Raw genomic sequence first — 22090 nt, 5'->3', positions numbered from 1 at the left:
ACTGTGTGTGCTGATTCATTTCTGTAATTCCAACACTTAGGAATCAAGAGGCAGGGAAATTGTTACAATTTGAGGCTAGTCTACACAGTTCTAGGCCAGGTGGAGCTACTTAGCACATAAATAAAGTGCATCTTTGTTCCTTGATCTAGACTTGAGATCAGACATTTTCCCAAAGAGCGTGATTCATTTTTGTGGGGAGGAGTAACCTGATTCTACTGTTTGTGAATTCATTATAATTAGCTTAAAGATAGATAAATCTTTTTTTAAGGGTTTTAATTTTATTGCTTTTATTTATGTATGTCTCTGTGTATGTATGCCATGTGTGTTGCAGTGGTACAGAGGCTGTCTGGTCCTTTGGAACTGATGTTACTGGTGATTGTGAACCACCTGGTGTGGGTGCTGGGAATTGAACTTGGATCCTTTAGAAGAGCCCAAAGCATAACTCTTAAGTGCTGAGCCATCTCTCCAGGCCCTGAAGATAAATCTTAAATTAGAAAATTTCAGACAATCCAGTCAGGTATAGTGGCATATGCCTTTAATTCCAGCACTTGGTAGGCAGAGGTAGTTTGAGTCCAGTCTGGTCTACATATTGAAATCTAGAACAGTCAGAGCTACATAGTGAGACCCTGTCTTGAAATATATAAACACCAACAGCAAAATAAAAAGAAAATTTATAGGTGTAACCTTTGTCTGTATTTGCAGAAATGCAATGTATTAGTGTATTTATATGTCATACAGAGGCCTGTCTATGTAAGAACAATGGGACTGTGGAGGGTGAAGGGTGCCTACAAATATATGAAAAGATGACTAATATGTTCAGTGCAAATTTAGCTATTCAGATTCACAATTAAACATACTCGATGACCAGAGATGAAATTGGATGGCATATGTTCATGTGAGTGTGTGTGAGTCTCACCCTCTTTTAGAGGAGTGTGCTTGATCTAGACATAAGAAAACATTTTGTTTCAGCTGGAAAAGATGAGTGATAATCACATCTCAGACCCAGAAATGTATGCCTGAGGAGTTTTTGAAATTTTGTATGTACCAGAACATAGGTATAGTGATGTTTGTTTGTTTTTTTTTTAAAAAAAAAAAACAGCAGAGTTTCTATGTGAAGCTGTCGTGGCTGTCCTGGAACTTACTCTGTAGACCAGGCTGGCCTTGAACTCACATAGATACACCTGCCTCTGCTAGGATTAAAGGCGTGTGCCACCACCGGCCAGTAATAGTGATGTTCTTAAGTAGCATTGTGTGTAACTGCCCTGACTGGAAAGAACCAAAGATGCTTTGTCAGCATTATGGGCAATGACTATGTGTATCCATGCAGAGGAGTATCAACCAGAGTGCTCTGTGGGTGAGGGCTGTGCCACAAATTTAAAACTCAGCAGAAAGCAGAACTCTGGAGATAGACTAGAGAAAAGTCTGTCAGTGATGACACTATACAGAAAAGGTTAGCACACAGCTCCAAAAGTGAGGACCTTGGTGAGGAAGGAGGCATTCAGAGTTTTCATAAATGTATGATCATTTCTTGATTATTGGTTTTATTTATTTATTTATTTATTTATTTATTTATTTATTTATTTATTTATTTATTTATTTATTTATTTATTTATTTATTTTGAGACAAGGTTTCATCATGTAGCCCTGGCTAGCCTGGAATTTTTTATGTAGACTGGGCTGGCTTCAAACTACCTCTGCCTCCTGAGTCCTGGGATTAAAGACATGAGCTTCATGCCAGCCTAGCCCGTTAAAAAAATAAATGTTTGTTTATTCAGTGTGTGTGTACTTTCAATGGTGTGTGTGTGTGTGTGTGTGTGTGTGTGTGTGTGTGTGTGTGTAGGTCAGAGGACAACTTTTGAGAGTCACTTTTCTTTTTTTGAGACAAGGTTTTACTGTGTAGCCCTGTCTAGCCTGAAATTTGTTATGTAGAGTAGGCTGGCCTGGAGCTCTGCTTCTGCCTCCCATGTGCTGGGATTAAAGGTGTGCATCACTGTGTCTGGTGGGAGTCACTGTTTTATGTTGATCTTCCATCTTACCATAGAAATGCCAGGATTACAGATGGACACCACTACATCCAACTTTTTCTGTGGATTATGGGGCTCAGGCTCAGGCCATTTAGGCTTGCACCCTATGTGTTTTAGCCATTGAACCACATATTCAGTCCCGTTAATGGTATTTTAAATGCTGTGCATTGACTTTCTCCATTTTTCTTCTCATTGGTGTATTATGAAAAAATTAAATATACAGAAAATTGGAATGGGAATTTGATACCCATTTAGATTATATGATTAATTAAAGTCACATGTACATGTGGGTGTCAGAGGACCACTGACCTTGAATTGCAGTAGTCTTTATGTCTGTTTCCAAACCGCTAACATTACAGTGTACTGACTACATGGCTTGCTCCTTTATGTTAGTGCTTATAACTCTGTCAAGCAGTTGCTCATATTCCATCAGTTTGAGAGCTGTTCCATTCAGCTGATGTTCAGGTTTGGGCTTTGGGTCCCTGCTAGGGAAGTACTCTTAGGGGTTGTAGCATTTGTGAGTCAGAAGAGGTTAGTTTATAGGGCCTAGCATATGTTACATCATGTTTAGCCAAGAATATTGATGGATATATCCGAATATCCCAGTCTTCTTGTTCTCATATGTGTTGTCCTGACAGCTACACTAAGCATTCTAAAAGAATTTCAGGATGGGTTTTGTTGTTTGCAACTAATGTTTGTGCTAATCGGAGTACGGATCCAGAGCTTTCTGTGGCCCAGCTATTTCTCAGAGCTGCTGAGGAGAGTCTTTATGCACTCTTGATGCAGCGTAGCTCTATTGTGACCACCATTGCAGTGTTAGGGACCCTACCCCAGCCATTATTTTCTATATTATGAATGTGTTCATATTTTTATGTGTATAATTGAAAGTTTATAAGTATCAAATGGGATCTTAACCTGTTTTTATTGTACATAGTTTTTTAAAAATGAATTTTATTATTATTTTGCCCTTTTTTTTTTGGAGATAGGTCTCACTATGTAAACCTGGCTGGCCTCCAACTTGCAGATTGTCTCCCAAGTGCTGGGATTTTTAAAGGTGTACACCACCAAGTCTAGCTTTTTTTTTTATTTTTTTAAGATTTTTATTTTATGCATATGAGTGTTTTACCTGCATGTATGTATGTGTACCACATTCATTCTGATGCCTGTGAGACCAAAAGAGAGCATTGGAATCACTGGAACCGTAGTTACAGAAGCTTGTTAGCCACTATGTAGGTTCTGGGAACCAAAGTCTGGTCCTCTGCAGAAGCAGAAAATGCTTTTAACCATGGAGCCATCCCTCCAGGCCCACTGTATATACTTTTGAAAAGAAGGCTCAGGTATGTTTTGTATTGTGTTGTCCATACCAAATCCTGGTGTCAGAAGATTTTGAATTAAGAGATTGCAGGTTACTGAGTCTCTTCCACTAACAGATATGCCTTTAAAGGTACTCAGAAAGATCTCTTTCTTTACCCTTAACCCAGTTCCATCTTTAGCGACAGCATCAGTCTTAGAAGCTGTGGTCTAACTATTTAGCCATTTAATTACTTTACTAAAATTGAGGAGAAATTTGGCTTAGGAGCTACAGGTTCCGGCTGATGTAAGTCTTCCTCCAGGAGGTGAGTGCATTCTTATATAGGCAGCAGTCATTTTGAGTTTGAGCTTCTGTAAGCTACATTTATGATTAATTAATTAATTTATTGTGTATGTGTGTACTGCCAGAACATACATACATCTATGTGTGGGAGTACAGTACATGACATATGTATGTATGTAGGAGAACAACCTAGGGAACTTCATTTCTCTTTCTCCCATGTATGTGTTAGGGATCCAGCCCAGGTCATCAGGCTTGGCTGCAAGCATCTTTACCTGCTGAGCCATCTTACTGCTCCCTAGCGAATTTTTTTTTTTTTTTTAAGACAGGGTTTCCAACCTGGTCTATAAGGCAAGTTCCAGGACAGCCAAAGCTACACAGAAAAACCTTGTCTAGAAAAACAAGACAGGGTTTCTTCATGCAGTCCAGGCTGGCTTGTGTTTTGCAGTCCCCCTGCCTCAGTCTTTCTGCACCGTGGTTGATGGTCAGCCAGACTCCTGATATCTACCAGTCAGACCTAGGCAGAGGAGACAGGGCCTCCTCTGTCTAGCAGTCTCTGCTCTCCCTGTCCCCTTCCACAGAGTGTAGCCTGGGGACTGCCCTCATGCCACCAGCCAACATGGGGAAACTTGCTAGGCTCCTTTCCCTTCTGTATCACCTGCCACCTCTTCTTTGTTGTGATGTTTCATCTGGAGCTTATGATTATTTGGAGCATGTTTCCTCAAATGCGGAGTACTTAGTCACTCCTGGATGCAGGCCACTATTCTTTTCACTAAAGAATAACTGTCTTGGGGGCTGGAGAAATGGCTCAGCAGTTAAGAGCACAGGCTGCTCTTCCAGGTCCTGAGTTCAATTCCCAGTAACCGCATGGTGGCTCACAACCATCTGTAATGAGATCTGGTGCCCTCTCCTGGTGTGCAGGCAAACACTGTATACATAGTAAATAAATAAATCTTAAAAAAAAAGAAAAGAATAAATGTCTTGAGTATATAAGTGATACCCATTTATTTCAGAGTATTTAGACAACTGAGAAAAGCACATACATGAATTAAAAGTTATCTATATAATTCCATTCACAGATAAGCCACTGTTAACATGTTTTGATTTTTCAGATCATTCCTTTATTTCTTTCATCTGTCTTAGTTAGGGTTACTATTGCTGCCATGAAGTATTATGACCAAAAAGCAAGTTGGGGAGGAAAGAGTTTATTTGTGTACACTTCCACATTGTAGTCCATCACTGAAGGAAGCCAGGACAGGAACTCACACAGGGCAGGAACCTGGAGACTGGAGCTGAAGCAGAGGCCATGGAGGGTGCTGCTTACTGGCTTGTTCCTCATGGCTTGTTCAGCCTGCTTTTTTATAGAACCCAGGACCACCAGCCCAGGGATGGCACCACCCACAATGAGCTGGGCCCTTAACCATCAATCACTAATTAAGGGGGGGGGGGACCTTATAGCTGGATTTTTGTTGTTGTTGTTGGTTTTTTGAGACAGGTTTTCTCTGTAGCTTTGTGCCTTTCCTGGAACTTACTCTGTAGCCCAGGCTGGCCTCGAACTCACAGAGATCTGCCTGCCTCCCGAGTGCTGGGATTAAAGGCCTGTGCTACCACTACCCACTACAGAGGCATTAGTTAATTGAGGTTCCCTCTTTTCAGATAACTCTAGCTTGTGTTAAGTTGACATAAGACTAGCCTACTCTCTGTCTCCTGTGCTCTTCTATCTTCCTCCTGTCCTTGTTAAATATGAACAGGGCATCTCAGTGTTCACTGTGCTACCTGTTACTGGTGAGCCTGTGCTCTGTGGTGTGTCTTTTGATTAGCACCAGTAACTTTGGTGTTTACTCCACAGAGGAGACTGGAAGAGCTAAGTCCTTTAGAGAGAAATTCTCCCATGGCCTATACGTACTGGTCAGCACTGCTGTTAGGAACCCTGTTGATATGGCAGGGACAGTGCTCAGATGAGGAAGTCTTTGCTGACCAAGATCCAGTGAATTGCTCTTTTTGTAAAGTGACATGTCAGTAGCTTTTTAGGTAAATATGTTTTTGATCTTTGTTTCTTTTTTGGGAGGGGGTGGGTCTCACTATGGATCCCTGGCTGGCCTCCAACTAAGAGATCTTTTGCTTCTGTGCTGGAATTATAAGCACAAATTTCTCTACTTAGCTTAAAGGTCTTCTAATTTTTTTTTTTTTAAAGATGGGCCTCATTGTATATCCCTGGCCTAGAACTCACTATGTAGACCAGGCTGGCCTCAACTCACAGAGATCTACCTGCCTCTGCCTCCTGGGTGCTAGGATTAAAGACATGCACAACAAGCCTGACTATTTATTTTAGGTCAGCTTTTGGTTTATAGCAGAAAAAAAATAAGGTACAAAGATTATCCAGATCCCTTTTCCCTGTCTTCCAATGTGTGTAGCCTTATTCCTGTTGACATCCCCCACAGGGGTTCACTTTTTTAACTGATCCTGCATGGACATTATTGTCATCCAGAGTTTGTAGTATGCACTGGGGCTCCCTCTTGTTGCTGTACTTATTGTAGGTTTAGACTACCATGATGGTCATATAAAATATGCTGTATTCTAACCCATCCCTCCCACCCACTCCTTGTAACTGCTGACCATGTTCTGTCCTCTTAGTTCTGCCTTTTCTAGAATGTCAAATGCAGCTAGTTGAAACCATGTCGCTCATACAGATTGAATTCCTCTGCTTTATTTAAATCTTATTTAAATAACATACATATTCATTTGTAATACACATATATGTGTATATAATATATATATGTATATGTATACAGAAAGGGGGTGGGAGGGAGAGAGAGGTGGTAATCAAAAAGCATCATCTTGGAGATTTCAGATAGATGGTTGTTAATTAGGGTTTTCATGTTGTTCCCCAGTAGGAAGGCACCTGTAGTTTTCCTTCCGTTACTGAGTTTTGGTGTGAAATTGGGCCAGGTAGTATGACCTTAGGCCAGCCAAGCTATAGCCTCGAACTGAAAGGAAGGTTTTCCAGTTCAGCCCTTTTGCTGTCATTCAATAGTTAAAGCTAGTGTTTGAAGCTCGTAGATTGGTGATGATTTGAAATTCCATTTAAAACCAGAAAAATAGGTCTTTACCAGTTCTTTTTTTTCTCCTAAGAGGTAAGTTAGAATCTTACAGTATTTCTGATATGTAAATATATATTCCGTGTGTGTGTTTAAATACTTTGTGTGGGTAGTAGCAGTTGCTAAAAGGAGCCTTACTAAAAAGAGAGAAGTCAGTGTTTGGAATAGGTATGGTAGGTAGTTTTAGTGTGTGTGTCATTCTTCTGATGGCTGTAACAATAAGAATCTTATTGATTTTCATTTTTTTTTCAGCACCAAGCTCTGACTGGGAGCCTAGTGGTGGGGGCTGGCAGTGCCACAGAAGCCGACCCCTTTAAGAGGCAGCAGGTGATGCCACCTACAGGTATGCCCAGCATGGCCAACAGTACATTGGTGGTTTAGTTGCCACATGTTTCTAAAGAACTTAATTTCTTCGAAGTTAATTTTTCTTTTGGTTATTATTAACTAAAATATTTGCACAAGTTTTTATCTGTGTTGAAGTTAGAAACTTCAGTTTGATTCTGTACATTCCATCTGCTTTCCCATGAACAGTCATGGTATGACTCACTGTTAGGCCACATTTGGAAGCTATTTTTTAAACTACCATGCACCCTGTGCTAAACCCCCCGCCCCATGTGATGACACTTTTTTTTCCTTCCAAGATAGGGTTTCTCTGTGTATCACTAGCTGGCCTGGAAGTCACAGGAATCCCCCTGCCTTTGGCTCCTCCTCCCCAGTGCTGGGATTAATAGTGTATACCATCACTGCCTGGAACACCCTTTTTTTGAAATGTAAGAGGCTACAATAGTTCAGAAGGTGACACATAACTGTCTCTGACTTATGCCTGCTTCTTCTGCAGCCAAAGCAAGGGCCGCTGTCAATATTTTGTGATTATCACACATTCTTCTGTACATACCCAAAATTTCCATACATATGAGTTACTCTGAAAAAACTAAAACGAAACACACAGATACAGAGTTACTTTAAAAAAATAATGACCATAATATGTTACTTTCCTAGTCAGTGCATCTGAATCTTCTGATGGCTGCACCATGTTCTGCTCTGTGGATGAACTTTTTTTTTTTTTTTTTTTTTTTTTTTTTTTTTTTTTTAAGATTCTGTTTCATGGGCTGGAGAGATGGCTCAGAGGTTAAGAGCATTGACTGCTCTTCCAGAGGTCCTGAGTTCAATTCCCAGCAACCACATGGTGGCTCACAACCATCTGTAATGAAATCTGGTGCCCTCTTCTGGCCTGCAGGGATACATGCAGACAGAACACTGTATACATAATAAATAAGAATAAAAATTCAAATAAAAAAAAAAAAAGATTCTGTTTCATGAGACCTGGCTGGCCTGGAACTCCTGATAGCCCAGGCTGGCCTTGAACTTGGAGGGAACCTCCTGCCTCTGGCTCTCCAATGCTGGGTTTGCAGGTGTGTGCCACTACACATGGCTTTGGCCAGCTGACTTTTATGAGTCATTCTTTGCAAGTCTTCCCTGTTTATTACTACATTTCTTCTGTTTTGTTTTGTTTTTCTGCCAGAATGAGCAGGGACTTGACATATAGTCTGAAATGTTCATTTGACATATCTGGTAGCTGATTTGAAGGTGAAGGAACAGCCTCTTGAATGAACTGTAGTGTTGCTCTCAAATTGCCCACCAGCAGGCATGTCCGATTCCACCACTGTCGACAGTTTCTGGCTCTCACATTTTGTCCATTTTCCTTATTTTGATAAATCTTGTAATCTTTGGTGGTCTGACCTAAGGATGAAGTCACACCTCCTGTTTTGATGTGGTTGTCTGATTCTGAGTAAGATTGCACAGGAGCTTTTATTGCTCATTAACCATTTGTGACTCTGTCCCTGGCTCAATAGTGATGTTCTCTGTCAATTGTCCTGGGCATTGAAACTTCTCATGTTATTTGTGAGTGCTTTGAGAATGATTAAGTGAGCCTCTGCCAGTCATGTGTTGTAATGTCTCAGTTGTTGCTTGTCCTTTGACCTTTGTATGATGCTTTTCTTTGTACTTTCAAAATTTTAATGAAACTGTGTCAGTCTTATCCCTTATAGCATAGAAGGGCTTCCCTTTTCAAAGTTTATAAAAACACTTACATATGTTTTTTTTTTTCCTACTACTTCTGTGGTTTTATTTTTATATGAAACGACACCTTTCTTGAAAATTATTCTAGAGCAGTCTAAGAGACCTCGTCTTGAAGTGGGTCATCCAGGGGTAGTTTTCCAGCATCCAGGGGTGAATGCAGGAGTCCCTCTGCAGCAGTTAATGCCGACAGTCCAAGGTAAGACCCAGCAGTAGAGCAGCACTCTTAGTTTGTCGTGAGGGAATGCCCAAAACCTAGAGCCTGGCCCAGATTAGGGCCGTGCAGTCGAGGGAGTGTACTGGATGTGGAATTTCCCATGTGGGGACATGTCTTTGCACCTCAATCAATTCAGTATTGAGGAAGCCCCTGGAGACAGGTTCTTGCCACTCTAGTGGGAGCCACACATCTCCACATTGTGCTTTCAAGTCATTTTATCTCTGTGTTCCTTATTGCTACTGCTGTCAGGTGCCCTGTGGTTATTTGATGCTTGTTTTGCTTAGTACTAACTTGCAATAGTTGGGTGCATTCTTTCCTTTTTTGTGTGCTCATCCTGACCTTAGGTCTGCCTAGGACACTCCCATTTTGAGTGTAACAGTTCTCATGTGAGCAACAGAATGTCCAGTGTGTGTCCTTGTGAGTCACTTGGTGGAAGCTGCTCTGCACTGAGATCATTGCTTTGGACTCTTTTTTTATTTTGCAGGAGGGATGCCCCCAACTCCTCAGGCTACACAGCTCACAGGACAGAAGCAGAGCCAGCAGCAGTATGACCCCTCCACAGGGCCTCCTGTGCAGAATGCCGCCAGCTTGCATACCCCACCACCACAGCTCCCTGCGAGGCTGCCTCCAGCCAGTGTCCCAGCCACAACCCTCCCTTCCACCTTGCAGTTTTCACAGCAGTCACAGATGGTGGAAGCTCCAACTCAGCTCCAAATTCCAGTGAAGACTCAACAGCTGAATGCCCCCATCCCTGCCCCCCTGCCCAGCCAGCTTGCTGCTCCTCCTCCACAGCCTGCCCAGCCGGCCCTCCACGTTCCGATGCCCGGGAAGGCACAGATGCAGACCTCTCAGCTTTCTTCCCAGACCCAGGTACTCTGTGGACATTGGCTGTTTTGACTAGTGAGGTGCAGAAGAAAAAAGGAAACGGTCTGCAAAGGTGGCTTGCAGTTTAGGAATTTGGTAGTGTGGTCTGCACTGAACCTGCACACTCCTGGGAGCAGCTTTACTTACCCTTTTAGCACAGTTGGTTATTCTAGCAGTTGCAGATTAATTCTATTTGCTCTGTAATAACGATCATTAAAGTAATAGAAAATCATTATTATTGTTGCTCTTAGTGGAGGGAACCTTGACCTGTTGAGTCACATGCTGTTTGGAGTGGGTTGTATTTGTCACCCCATTTGGTCTTCTGGGAACCCTTAAATGGTGACTAATTTTACCAGTCTTGAAAAGTTGTGAGACTGACCCAAAGAGACATGGATGAAATGATAATTCAGAGTTGACTCTAGCTGTGTTCGAGGATGAAGCCAGGATCTTCACCGTCAGCTAGGTTTCCTCCTTGGCTGCCTCTTTCCCCTTTTCCCCAATACGATGAATTCCACCAGTGTGGGTGACACTGTGCCTGTTGTAGTGTTGAGGATGCTGCTCCTCCTCACTGACTTCACACCTCTGTGGGTTTATGAGTGCTTACTCCAGTCCCTGGAGTCCAGTGAGACTTTGCAGCATGGCAGGTCCACCAGCTTTAAAGCATAGATGGGAGTCAGTGAGTGCTGGGCCCCTTTGCTCTCACCTCCCTCATATTATTAAGGGAGCTACTCAGAAAAGCCTTAAGTTCCAGTTAGGATTTATAGCAAAGACTTAAAACAGATGTGCACAGAAAGGGAAGAACAATCTATACTGACTGCCATGTGCTGTGGTAGGGACTTCATTGGCATTAGTTTCTCTACCTAGCAACTTTGTGAAGTGGAATTTGCTAGTCCCATTTCATGAGAAGTTCAGGCCACGGGTTAAAAACTTGACATGTTATCAGCTATGTTGTAAGTATCTTGGGCTATTCTAGAGCTTTGAGGCAGGAAGGTATGGGGGTCTCCTACACACTTGGTTAGGGAAGGAGGGTGAACTCCCCCCAGGGCCACTAAACTCTGTCCCCATGGCTTTTTTTTTTTTTTTTTTTTTTTTTTTTTTGAGACAGGGTTTCTCTGTGTAGCTTTGCGCCTTTCCTGGAACTCGCTTTGTAGACCAGGCTGGCCTCAAACTCACAGAGATCCGCCTGCCTCTGCCTCCCGAGTGCTGGGATTAAAGGCGTGCGCGACCACTGCCCGGCCCCTATGGCTTTTGTTTTGTTTTGTTTTTGTTTTTCCGAGACAGGGTTTCTCTGTATAACAGCCCTGGCTGTCCTGGAACTCACTTTGCTTGAACTCACAGAGATCAACCTGCTTCCCTCTCCCGAGTGATGGGATTAAAGGTGCGCTCCACTATGCCAGGCTCCCCATGGCCTTGCTTTCAAGAATGTGATCTTCCTTCTTTTGGAGTCACAGTCCTCACTTAGAGCAGCATGGTGATTTTTTTTTTTTCTTAACCTTTGTTTCCTGCCTTTGTTGTTAAAAGAATCAGCTATGTCAGTCTGGTCTACAGAGTGTGTTCCAGGACAGCCAAGGCTACACAGAGAAATCCTGTCTGGAAAAAAACAAAACAAAACAAAAATGGATCAGCTATGGTAAATGGCTTTTAAGAAACTGTACAGGGCTGGAGAGATGATTCAATGGTTAAGAGCACATACTACTCTTGCAGAGGACCTGAATTCAGTTCACAGTATCCATAGTGGATGGTTTACAACCACTTGTGAGTCAAGTTCCAGAGGTTCTGGTGTCCTCTTATGACTTCCAAGGGTACCTGTACCCATGTGCACATACATACCCATACGGAGACATATACATATACAAGTAATTTAAAATCTTTAAAAAAAAAAAACTCCACAAATCTATAGAAATTCATTACTAGTTGGACCTTGAAACACAGGTCTGTAATCCCAGCTACTTGGGAGGTTGAGACAAGACGATTGCAAGTTGAAGGCTATCTTGGCCAACTTAGATCCCATTGCGCAAAGTAAAAAGAAAGCTGAGTAGACTGTTTGCCTAGCATATCTGAGGCCCTAGGGTCAATCCCCAGGATGGTGGGGAGGCCCTTGTTTCTTATGGGTTGGGCTGGGATTAGCTCCTGTTTTCTGTAAAGGGTCATGGGAGAAATTTTTGGCTTTGCAGGCCTTTCTGCTTCTGTTGGTCCCTCAGCTTTGTTCCTGAAAACATAGCTGCCAGCAATTTATGAGTGCATAGTGGTAGCTGTACTTCCATAAAGCTTGATTTCTATATGTATGTACCTACTGTGACTTCTGGGCTCCTGAGGGTAGACACCTGCCATGGGGGTCATTGTTAAATTCTGAGACTATGTCTGCTGAGTCTTTCTTGCCCTGGTGGTCCTGATCGGCCTTCCTGCTAGTCTATTCCTGGCCTTCACCTCTCTCTGAGTGGCCTCCTCCCTGAGCTCCTGGGAGAACTTCACACAGATTTGCTGTGGTTGAGGCCCCTTTTATGAGCTTGGCTTCTGGACAGTACAGAAAGGTTTTCTACCTCTTCAGCCTTCCTGCCGCAAGAGATATACATGGATCTGTTAAAAAGATGTAAGAAGCCAAGCTGGGACATGGTGGTGCTGGCCTATAATCCTGGTACTCAAGAGATTGAGGCAGGAGGATGGAGAGTTCAAGGCCATCCTGAACTACAATATTGAGATCTTGTCTCTAAAAAGTATACCTAAAAATAATAAGCTAATCTGACATTTGACTGATGTTACATGAAAATATAATATAAATAAAAATCTAGTTTAGCATTGTATTCATTTTTCTATAGCTGAATCAGTCCTGTGTGTTTTTATTTTACTTTAAATTAAGGGACGCAGGGACTTCTGGCTCATGGTTTAAGAGTACAACCCATTGTGATGGGGAAGGCATGGCAACAGTGGTTTGAGGTGTCTGGTCACATTGTGTGTGCTACCAGTGAACAGAGAGAGATGAGTGCTGGTGCTCAGTCCTGTGGCTTTTATCCAGCTTTCTCTTCTTGTGACTTCATGGTCAAAGCAACTGCCTTTCCTTCCTTATATGCCTTTAAATACAAATTTTAGTTCTGCTTGAATGAAAAAGTAAAACTTGCCAGTTCAGACCCAAAAGCATTATAAGAAATTAAGGAAACAGCACCACCTTCCAGAAATGCAAGGGAAAAAACTGCAGATGATGGTGTGTGCCTGTAACTCCAGCCCTCAGAAGACTGAAGCAGGAGGACACAGTTCAAGGCCTACTTAGCTATATAATCAAGTTTTGTTTTGTTTTCCTTTTTTTTTTTTTAAGGGAAAAAAATTAAATTACCTTTTAAAAGTAAGAGAAAAAAAAGCTGAAGAAGAGGAAAAGCTTCCATGAGCTCTGAGATAATATACCAAGGTACTAAAGTGCAGTTTATAGTGGAGCTTTTGTTAGGTTCTTTGCAGTACAACAATTTAATCTCTGGACATCATCTAGCTTGTGTTCTGAGTTGTGGTTTGTAATGGGATTAATTTTGTGTGCATGTGTTGCCATGGAGAGGAAGGCACTGACTGTGCTGGCCTGTGTCTGCCGAACTCTCTGGCATTTGGGCACTCTGAACCTGGGAAGCCTTGTCCTGACCCTGATTCACTTGTCTTCTGCCTGCTAGACAGTGGCATCAACCAGGCCCCCCCTGGACTCTGCCCAGCCCTGCCAGCGGTCTCTGCCCACTTCCTCCTCTTCCTCATCCCTTGTACCCGTGAGTGGCTCAGGTCCTGGACCCTCGCCTGCTCGTTCTTCACCAGTGAACAGACCCTCTTCTGCCACCAGCAAGGCTCTGTCTCCCATCACTTCCCGGTCTCCAGGGGCAGCAGTGCCAGCTCCCCCCAAGCCACAGAGTCCTGCTCAGAATGCAGCCTCATCCCAGGACAGTTCTCAGGATAAACTGGCAGAACAAATAACACTGGTAAGTGTGCCCAGGCAGATACAGAGCATGCTTGTTTGGTCTGTTTGTTTGGAGGAATCTTACCTTTTCTAGGCTAGCCTCTAATGTCTGTGTAACATGAATTGCTAAATGTGTTAATAAAAAACCTGGAGATAGGGGTTGGGGATTTAGCTCAGTGGTAGAGCACTTGCTTAGCAAGCTCAAGGCCCTGGGTTCAATCCTCAGCTCCAGGGGAAAACAAGAAAAAACCCAGAGATATTGGGGTGAAAGGTAAAAGATCAGAGGGATAGAACAAGCCATAGCCACAAGTTCTTATTGTTAGGAAATCCTCAGCCCAAGAGAGAGCTACTTCCTGTGTGCTCACGCCTATATACTTTCCTGTGCCCTACCATCTTACTTCCTCCTTCCACCCAACTACATCACTTCCTCTTTCTGCCCAGCTCTATCACTTCATGTCTGTCTGTACAGACCTTCAGACCTCTATGGTTAACTAGTGCTGGGATTAAAGGTATGTGCCACCACGTCTGGTTCTGTTCCCAGAGTGACCTGGAACTCACAGAGATCTGGATAAATCTCTGCCTCCTGAATGCTAGGAGTTATGCTATCACTGCCTGGCTTCTATATTTAATATAATGGCTGGCTTTATCCTCTGATCTCCAGGCAAGCTTTATTTGTTAGAGCACAAATAAAATACCACCACATTTCTGGGTTTAGGAGATCTTGCTTCCAGCTTGGTTAAGGGAGTCGCTGAACAAAAGAAAGAGGAATGTCATCATACAACACAGTGGGGATTCAGCTTGTATTCTGGTTTGTGGTGTGCATTTCATTTTATTATTTAAAGATTGTGATAGTTTAAAACTGAATACTTGGTGCCGGGTGGTGGTAGCACACACCTTTAATCCCAGCACTTGGGAGGCAGAGCCAGGCAGATCTATGTGAGTTCGAGACCAGCCTGTTCTACAGAGCGAGATTCAGGACAGGCTCCAAAACTACACAGAGAAACCCTGTCTCGAAACAAACAAACAAACAAACAAACAAACAAAAACCAACAAAACTGAACACTTGGTTTATGATCATTAGAAACCAGGACTGGGACCAAATAACACAGTCTTCTCTGCTTGAAGTAGACTCATTAACGTCTTTGTCTTGTGGTGAAATTGACCATAGCGGCTGATTTCCTTCCAGTCAGGTTGACTCTTACGCCTCACATCTGTGTTCCTTACAGGAAAACCAGATCCATCAGCGAATAGCAGATTTAAGGAAGGAAGGCTTGTGGTCCCTAAGGCGGTTGCCAAAGCTTCAAGAAGCTCCGCGCCCTAAATCTCATTGGGATTATCTGCTGGAAGAGATGCAGTGGATGGCCACAGACTTTGCTCAAGAGCGGAAGTGGAAATTGGCTGCTGCTAAGAAGGTAGGTTTGAAACATGGGGTGGTCATTCATGCTTTGTATCTTTTGGAGTAGTTGGGATTTAAATTGCTGTAAGTGAGCCAGGCACATGCCTTAAATGGTGGTGGCGCACACCTTTATTCACAGCACTTGGGAGGCAGAGGCAGGCAGATCTCTGTGACTTTGAGGCCAGTCTGCTCTACATAGTGAGTTCCAGCATAGCTAGAGCTACATAGTGAGACCCTGTCTTGAAAAATCAAAAAATCAAAAAAATCGCTGAAAGTGGCAATGGATGGGACTCTTACCCCATTCTCTTAAGACTTTTGAATCCTAATGTGTGGAGAAAGCATCTTCTGTTGTGTAGGTGGAAACTGAGATAGAGTCCTTGGTGCAGAGATTGGGTTCCTTTTCCTTCCAATTTGCTTGCTGGTTAGGAATTGGATCCTTTCAGGGCACCCAGAGCTGGTCAGGTGATTGCAAAGGCTGGAAGTTAGGAATGCCAGGTGTAAGATGCTAGGCAGTGTGCTCATCCTCTGCCTTCACTCCTGCCCCTGGTGTGCCACTGCTTAACTGTGTGTCTGAGCTGTCTCTGGTTCTGGTGGAGACTTTGTTCCTTCTATTGTTCCCACAGCAGGCACAACCCTTCAGAGACTTGAGAGGTGATACTATTCACTCCACAAAAATGAAAATAGAAAGACAGATTTCTGGAAAACTTTGGCCTCTGGGTAGAACTCAGCTATCCTTTCATTGTGTAGGCAACTACACTTAACTATCACATATCATGGACCATTGTTTTCACACCCAGGCCTTGGATATTTTCTTCATCTTCCTTGTACTCAGGGTTGGGGTTGATCCTTTGTCTCTGACCTATGCAGAGAGGGTTTCCCTGTGTAGCTTTGGAGCCTGTCCTGGAACTTGCTCTGTAGATCAAACTGGCCTCCACTCACAGAGATCCTCCTGCCTCTGCCTTCCGAGTGCTGGGATCAAAGGTGTGCACCACCACTGCCTGGCGCACTTCTGTCTTTGAACTCCCCTCTTTCCTTATCTGTTTTAAGAAGGGGAAACCTGAGACAAAAGGTCTCAGATTAGGTCCATGAACATTAAAAAAAAAAAAAAAAAAAAAAGCCCAAAGCCTCTTAAATTAAATTACAAAGGAAAATGATCCTGGACATGTGAACACCAACCTGGATAGGATGGACATGTAATCAGTAGGAGGGACATGTGAGTACTGGCATCTACATATCGACTGGCATGGACAAAGTGGGCATGTGGACTCCAGGCTGGGCAGACAAGAACTGGCTGGTGGGGTAGGGTAGGTAGGCTGACGAGCAACACAGAATTCATAGGCTGTAGTGAGGTCCAGCTCTGCACAGTAAGCCTACACCTACCTGTCCTTCTCACTAGGACAGGGAGAAACAGACGCTATCTCCAAGGAGAGCTTTCAAGGTTGCCTTGAGAGGGTCGGTGAGCAACCAGTGCAAGGTGTCATTGTAGTTGAGTGCTTTTCTATCTCAGATGAGGTAGACAGTGGTTGTTGGTATGCACTCTGTGCTGAATAAGTTCTTACTTTCAATTGTTCTCCCTACTTTCTGGAGCTGCTACTGGCAAGTACGTAGAGTATTCCCATTGGGAACACAGACTGATAGCTTAGAAATAGAATCTTGATCTGGAGAAATGGTTCCATGGTTAAGAGCATTTGCTGCTCTTACAGAGGACTTGGGTTCAGTTACCAAATCCACATGGGAACCCAAACCATTTATAACTCAAGTTCCAGTGGTTCTGACACTCTTCTGGCTCTGAGGGTACCAGGCACACATATGGTGCACACATATACATTCAGGCAAAACATGAGAGCACATTAAAAAAAAAAAAATTCTTTAAAGTAAAATCTTAAGCCAGATATGGTGGGTCACAACTTTCAATCCCTGTTCTTGGGAGGCAGAGGCAGGTAGAACTCTGTGAGTTCAAAGCCAGCCTGGTCTGTGCTGTGAGTTTTAGGGCAGCCAGAGCTATATAGTGAGACATTATCTCCTAAAATAAATAAAATTAAAATCTTATGACTGAGGTGTAGTTGACTTGGCAGAGTGTTTGTCTAACATGCTTGAAGCCCTTGGGGTTGATTTCCAGCATCTATAAAACAGGTGTGGTGGTACACACCTGTAATCTATAATTCTAAAACTTGGGGCAAGCTGGAGGTAAGAGGATAAGAAGTTCAATCATCTTTGGCTCATAGTGCATTTGAGGCCAATCTGGGCTAAACGAGACCCTGCCAAAAACAACAACAAAAAGTTATATACATATGCATCTTAACAACAAAAAAGGAAACCTTAAAAATGTCAGTTAAGGCTGGGCAGTGGTGGTGCATGCCTTTAATCTCAGCACTCGGAAGGCAGAGCCAAGCAGATTTCTGTGAGTTCGAGGCCAGCCTGGTCTACAGAGCGAGATTCAGGACAGGTTCCAAAACTACACAGAGAAACCCTGTCTTGCAAAAAAAAAAGAGAGAGAGAAAGAAAAAAAGTCAGTTAAGAGCACTGATTGCTCTTCCAGAGGACCTGGGTTCAAGTCCTAGCACCCACATGACAGCTCAGAACTGTCTGTAACTCCAAGATCTGACGTCCTCACACAGTCTGCAGCAAAACACCAATGCAAAAAAATAAAAACAAATAAATTATATATATATTTTTTAAAAATGTCAGTTTGGGGCTTGATGGGATAGCTCAGCTGTTAAAAGTACTGGCTGCTTTTTCAGTGGACCCTAGTTTGATTCCCAGCACCCACCCACATGGTGGGTTACAACTATAATTCTAATTCTAGAGGATCTGATGTCTTTTTGCCTCTGTAGGCACTGCACACATATGCAGGCAAAATACTCATACACATAAAAATGTCTTTTTTTAAAAGTCATTGCTTGCTGGGCAGTGGTCATGTACACCTTTAATCCCAGTACCTAGGAGGCAGAGGCAAGTGGATCTCTGTGAGTTTAAGGCCAGCCTGGTCTACAGAGCAAGTTTTAGGACAGCCAGAGCTGTTACACAGAGAAACTCTGTCTCAAAAACCAAAAAAAAAAAAAAAAAAGTCATTGCTTGCTTCAGTAGCACATATAATAAAATACAGAGATTAGTATGGCCCTTGTGCAAGAATGACACTCCGATTCATGAAATGTCCCCTATTTTTAACACTCAGTGCACCGACCTGCATATGCATGTGTGCTCATGTACGCACTCACTCTACTGTTAAAAAAACAAGTTAATTGCCGGGCGGTGGCGCATGCCTTTAATCCCAGCACTCGGGAGGCAGAGGCAGGCGGATCTCTGTGAGTTCGAGGCCAGCCTGGTCTACAGAGTGAGTTCCAGGACAGCCAGGACTGTTTCACAGAGAAACCCTGTCTCAAAAACCAAAACAACAACAACAACAACAACAAACCAAACAAAACTTGTCAGCACAACCCTTTCTCAAAAATAAGATAAACATCATTTTGTTTAGGGAAAAATGTGAATTATCTCCTCCCAACAATTTCCATTATGTAGGAACATTTAGCTGCATTCATGCAATGAAATACTCAGTGGCCCATTAGACATGTTTGTGTTTGTTGAACGGGGAGATATTAATCACATAAGACAGGAAATGAAGGTTGTAGTACTATATAGTGTTTCATATCTGAGAAAATAACTTTCTAGAAAGTTAGGCAAAAAATTGATAGCATTTATTTGTTTGTAGACATGTTTTCATCTAGCGTGCTTAATGGCCTAGGAGGTACCTGTCAGTGAATTATAAGTGGCCTTATTTATTGTGATGTGGTTTCTCTTTGTAGACCAGGCTGGTCTTGAACTCATGATCCTCAGCTTCCTGTGACTTTAGCTGAGAAGTCTTAAATTTATTTTTTCTGTTTCTATTTTTTTCCCTCTCTGTGTGTGCACATTCATGTGGAGGTCAGGGAACAACATGTGGGAGTTGGCTCTTTCCTTCCATCCCATTTGGCTCTTGGGGAATCAAACTCAAGCCCTTAGGCTTGGTACTAAGTGCCTTTATTTGCTGACCCATCTTGCCAACCTGAGTACTACAATTCTTGAACTTTTCTTCACCAGCTTGTCAGGACTGTAGCCCGGCATCATGAGGAAAAGAAACTTCGTGAAGAAAGAGGGAAGAAGGAAGAGCAGAGCAGACTGAGACGCATTGCTGCTACCACTGCCCGTGAAATAGAATATTTTTGGTCAAATATTGAACAGGTAAATGCTGGAATTCATTGGGATCTTTAAAAAAAAAAAAAAATCAAATGTGTCCAAGCTGTGAGGCTGTGCGCCAGGGAACAGGGCCTCAGCAGCTCCAGCATTCATGCATGTGTGCCCAGAGGCCCTGTGCTCACTTGCCCTTCTGTTGTTAGCCTTCTGCAAAATGAGCCCATTCTGACCTATTTATACCGGTGGAAGCCACAGCTTTGAAATGAAAATGTAGTGAAAGCCTGTCAGGTAGTTCTTGTGCTATGGCCATGAAAGGTCTTCAGGATACCTGCTTCCATCTACACACTCTTCCACCTGATAGAATTTGAGCAGGATAGACTGGGATACAAAATAAAGAGGAGAGCATCAAACTGAGTTATTTTCCTAAATACTGTAAAGGAGGTTGGCATTTGTGTGAGTTTAATGTGTTAGTGCAGAATTGTACAATTTACATCCTTAATGACTTGCTTGCTTATTCATCCCCCCCCCCTTTTTTTTTAAAAATTTAGGTTGTGGAAATAAAACTACAAGTAGAATTAGAAGAGAAAAGGAAAAAAGCCTTAAATTTACAGAAAGTTTCCAGAAGAGGTATGATATTGGAATTTGTTATTACATTTATTTATTTAGTGTGGGGTGGGGGAACATGCACATGTGCACCATGGCCTGTGTTGGGGTCAGAGCACAACTTTCTAGATACGGTTCTCTCCTTCCATCATGTGGGTCCTAAGGATCAAACTCAGGCTGTCAGGCTTGGCAGTAAGGGTCTTTCTGACCTATCTTTCTGGCCCAGCTATAGTTTTAAAGGATTTTTAAAGGTTTATTTATTTTTTTGTATGTGTGTGGGTGAATGTGTGCCACCACATGCCTGTGAAGATCTAAGTATAATTTGTGAGACTTGCTTCTTCTTCTGTCATATGGGTTCTGGGGATTGGATGTAGATTATCAGGATTGATGGCAGGTTTTTTTTTAACCATTGAGCCATCTTGCCAAGCTTTTAAAGATAGTCTTAATGAATCTCAGGTACAGAGTGCCCACCTAACATTTGTGAGGCCTTGCATTTGCCTTACAGGATATGTACTCATGGGCTTTGAATTTTTCATGTTATATTTTCTGCAGCTCCCTGGTTTTGGCTAGAGAGCTCATTGGTCAGGGAGACCATGTACTTGCATTTGTACTTGTTATATTTTGTACACACACACACACACACACACACACACAGACACACACAGACAGATGAAGAGGGTGGGTGTTGGGGGAGGATAGGATCTCACTCTGTAGCCCTTGTTGTCCTGACTCAGGAGGAAAGATTGGCCTCCAGCACCTGAGTACTCTGATTAAAAGGTGTGTACCACCAGGCCCTGCAACAGTTTAGTTCTTTTTCTCAGCTCTTTTGCTTTTTTTAAAAAAAGATTTATTTATTATGTATACAGAAGAGGGCGCCAGATCTCATTACAGATGGTTGTGAGCCACCATGTGGTTGCTGGGAATTGAACTCAGGACCTCTGGAAGGGCAGTCAGTGCTCTTAACCTCTGAGCCATCTCTCCAGCTCCTCTTTTGCTCTTTTTACTGTATGTCAACCCAAAATTGGTCGACTATGAATGCTCTCAGAATTTAAGTCATTTCTGGACAGTAAACAAACCAGTTGCTTTATCTGTCAGGCATAGACCCTTCAGGGATTGGGCTGGTGTGGAATCTTTGCACCACTAAGACATTTCTGCAGTAGTTGCCCCAGTTATTGAATACTTAGGTACATGTGAGACACCACAAGTGGCACTCACCATCTTCTCCAGTCCTTAGAATGTCCCAGGAGCCCTTATACCTCTCATATGATTGGTGAGAGCAGCTGAGAGGTGGCCATTGCTAAAGTTGTAGAATTGTAAACTGAGAGCTAGACAAAGTGGCACAAGTTTGAATCCCAACATTTAGCAGTTAAAGGCGGGGGTTTGTGTATTTGAAGCCAGCCTGAACTCAGTCAGCTAGACCTTGACTCAAAAAACAAACAATAAGCATAAAAAAAGAACTACAAGATGAAAATAGCTTTTCTGGGTTACCAAGAGGGAGGCTGGGTTAGTATGCAGGGGAGGAGATGGAATTTGCACTCCGTGTCCTTGAGTGTTGATCGCCATAGACCTCAGCTTGTATAAGCAGACAGTAGTTGCTGAGTTAAAAAGCATTATCTTGCCACAGCTTTGGTGATAATACTGTATTTCTTGTTTCTTTAGGGAAAGAGTCCAGATTAAAGGGATTTGATACATCACCAGAACACTTTCTGGTAAGTACAGAGTTGTTGCTCTCTGACACATAGAGTGGGCTTGTTATATTTCCTGGAGAAGTTAGTAGGCTATGAAATCAGTCTGCTTTGAAAATACAGTGGCGTTGGGTGGTGTTGCACACCTTTAATTTCAACACTTGGAAGGCAAAGGCAGGTAGATCACTCTGAGTTTGAGGCCAATCTGGTCTACAGAGTGAGTTCCAGGACAGCCGAGCTGCACAGTGAAACTCTGTCTTGAAAAAGAACAACAATAAGAGAAAACACAGTGGCACTTAATAGCTGTAGTTTCACTTGGGGTATGAATCTGTGAATTTGAGAGGATGCAGTTGTATACAGTAATTAAAGATCTACATTCTTATTTCTCTTCTCCTTGGTGTCTCTGCCATGATTGCCCAGCCAGTTCCTTGATGCTTTCCA

The 22090-nt window shown here is 42.8% G+C and overlaps 1 protein-coding gene and 1 pseudogene across 46 annotated transcripts in view; both read left to right on the top strand.

Annotated features, from left to right (window-relative positions):
• Nucleotides 1-22090, top strand: part of Ep400 (E1A binding protein p400) — a 111355-nt gene that overhangs the window by 26326 nt on the left and 62939 nt on the right. For 39 of the 46 annotated variants that reach the window (XM_076561159.1, XM_016002601.3, XM_076561181.1 and 36 more), the window contains 8 exons: nucleotides 6966-7056; nucleotides 8881-8988; nucleotides 9491-9876; nucleotides 13521-13817; nucleotides 15022-15207; nucleotides 19269-19409; nucleotides 19910-19988; nucleotides 21624-21673. In XM_076561159.1, coding sequence (XP_076417274.1) covers nucleotides 6966-7056; nucleotides 8881-8988; nucleotides 9491-9876; nucleotides 13521-13817; nucleotides 15022-15207; nucleotides 19269-19409; nucleotides 19910-19988; nucleotides 21624-21673 — 1338 coding nt within the window. The remainder of the gene's footprint in view (nucleotides 1-6965; nucleotides 7057-8880; nucleotides 8989-9490; nucleotides 9877-13520; nucleotides 13818-15021; nucleotides 15208-19268; nucleotides 19410-19909; nucleotides 19989-21623; nucleotides 21674-22090) is intronic. The other 7 variants (XM_076561166.1, XM_076561179.1, XM_076561165.1 and 4 more) reach the window with 1 other exon arrangement.
• LOC121825562 (U6 spliceosomal RNA) lies at nucleotides 18267-18357 on the top strand (annotated as a pseudogene).

This window comes from Peromyscus maniculatus, chromosome 23, assembly GCF_049852395.1.
Source record: "Peromyscus maniculatus bairdii isolate BWxNUB_F1_BW_parent chromosome 23, HU_Pman_BW_mat_3.1, whole genome shotgun sequence".
In the NCBI taxonomy this organism is placed as follows: domain Eukaryota; kingdom Metazoa; phylum Chordata; class Mammalia; order Rodentia; family Cricetidae; genus Peromyscus; species Peromyscus maniculatus.
The sequence above is the reverse complement of the archived record's forward strand: the minus strand, read 5'-3'. Positions and strand labels throughout refer to the sequence as shown.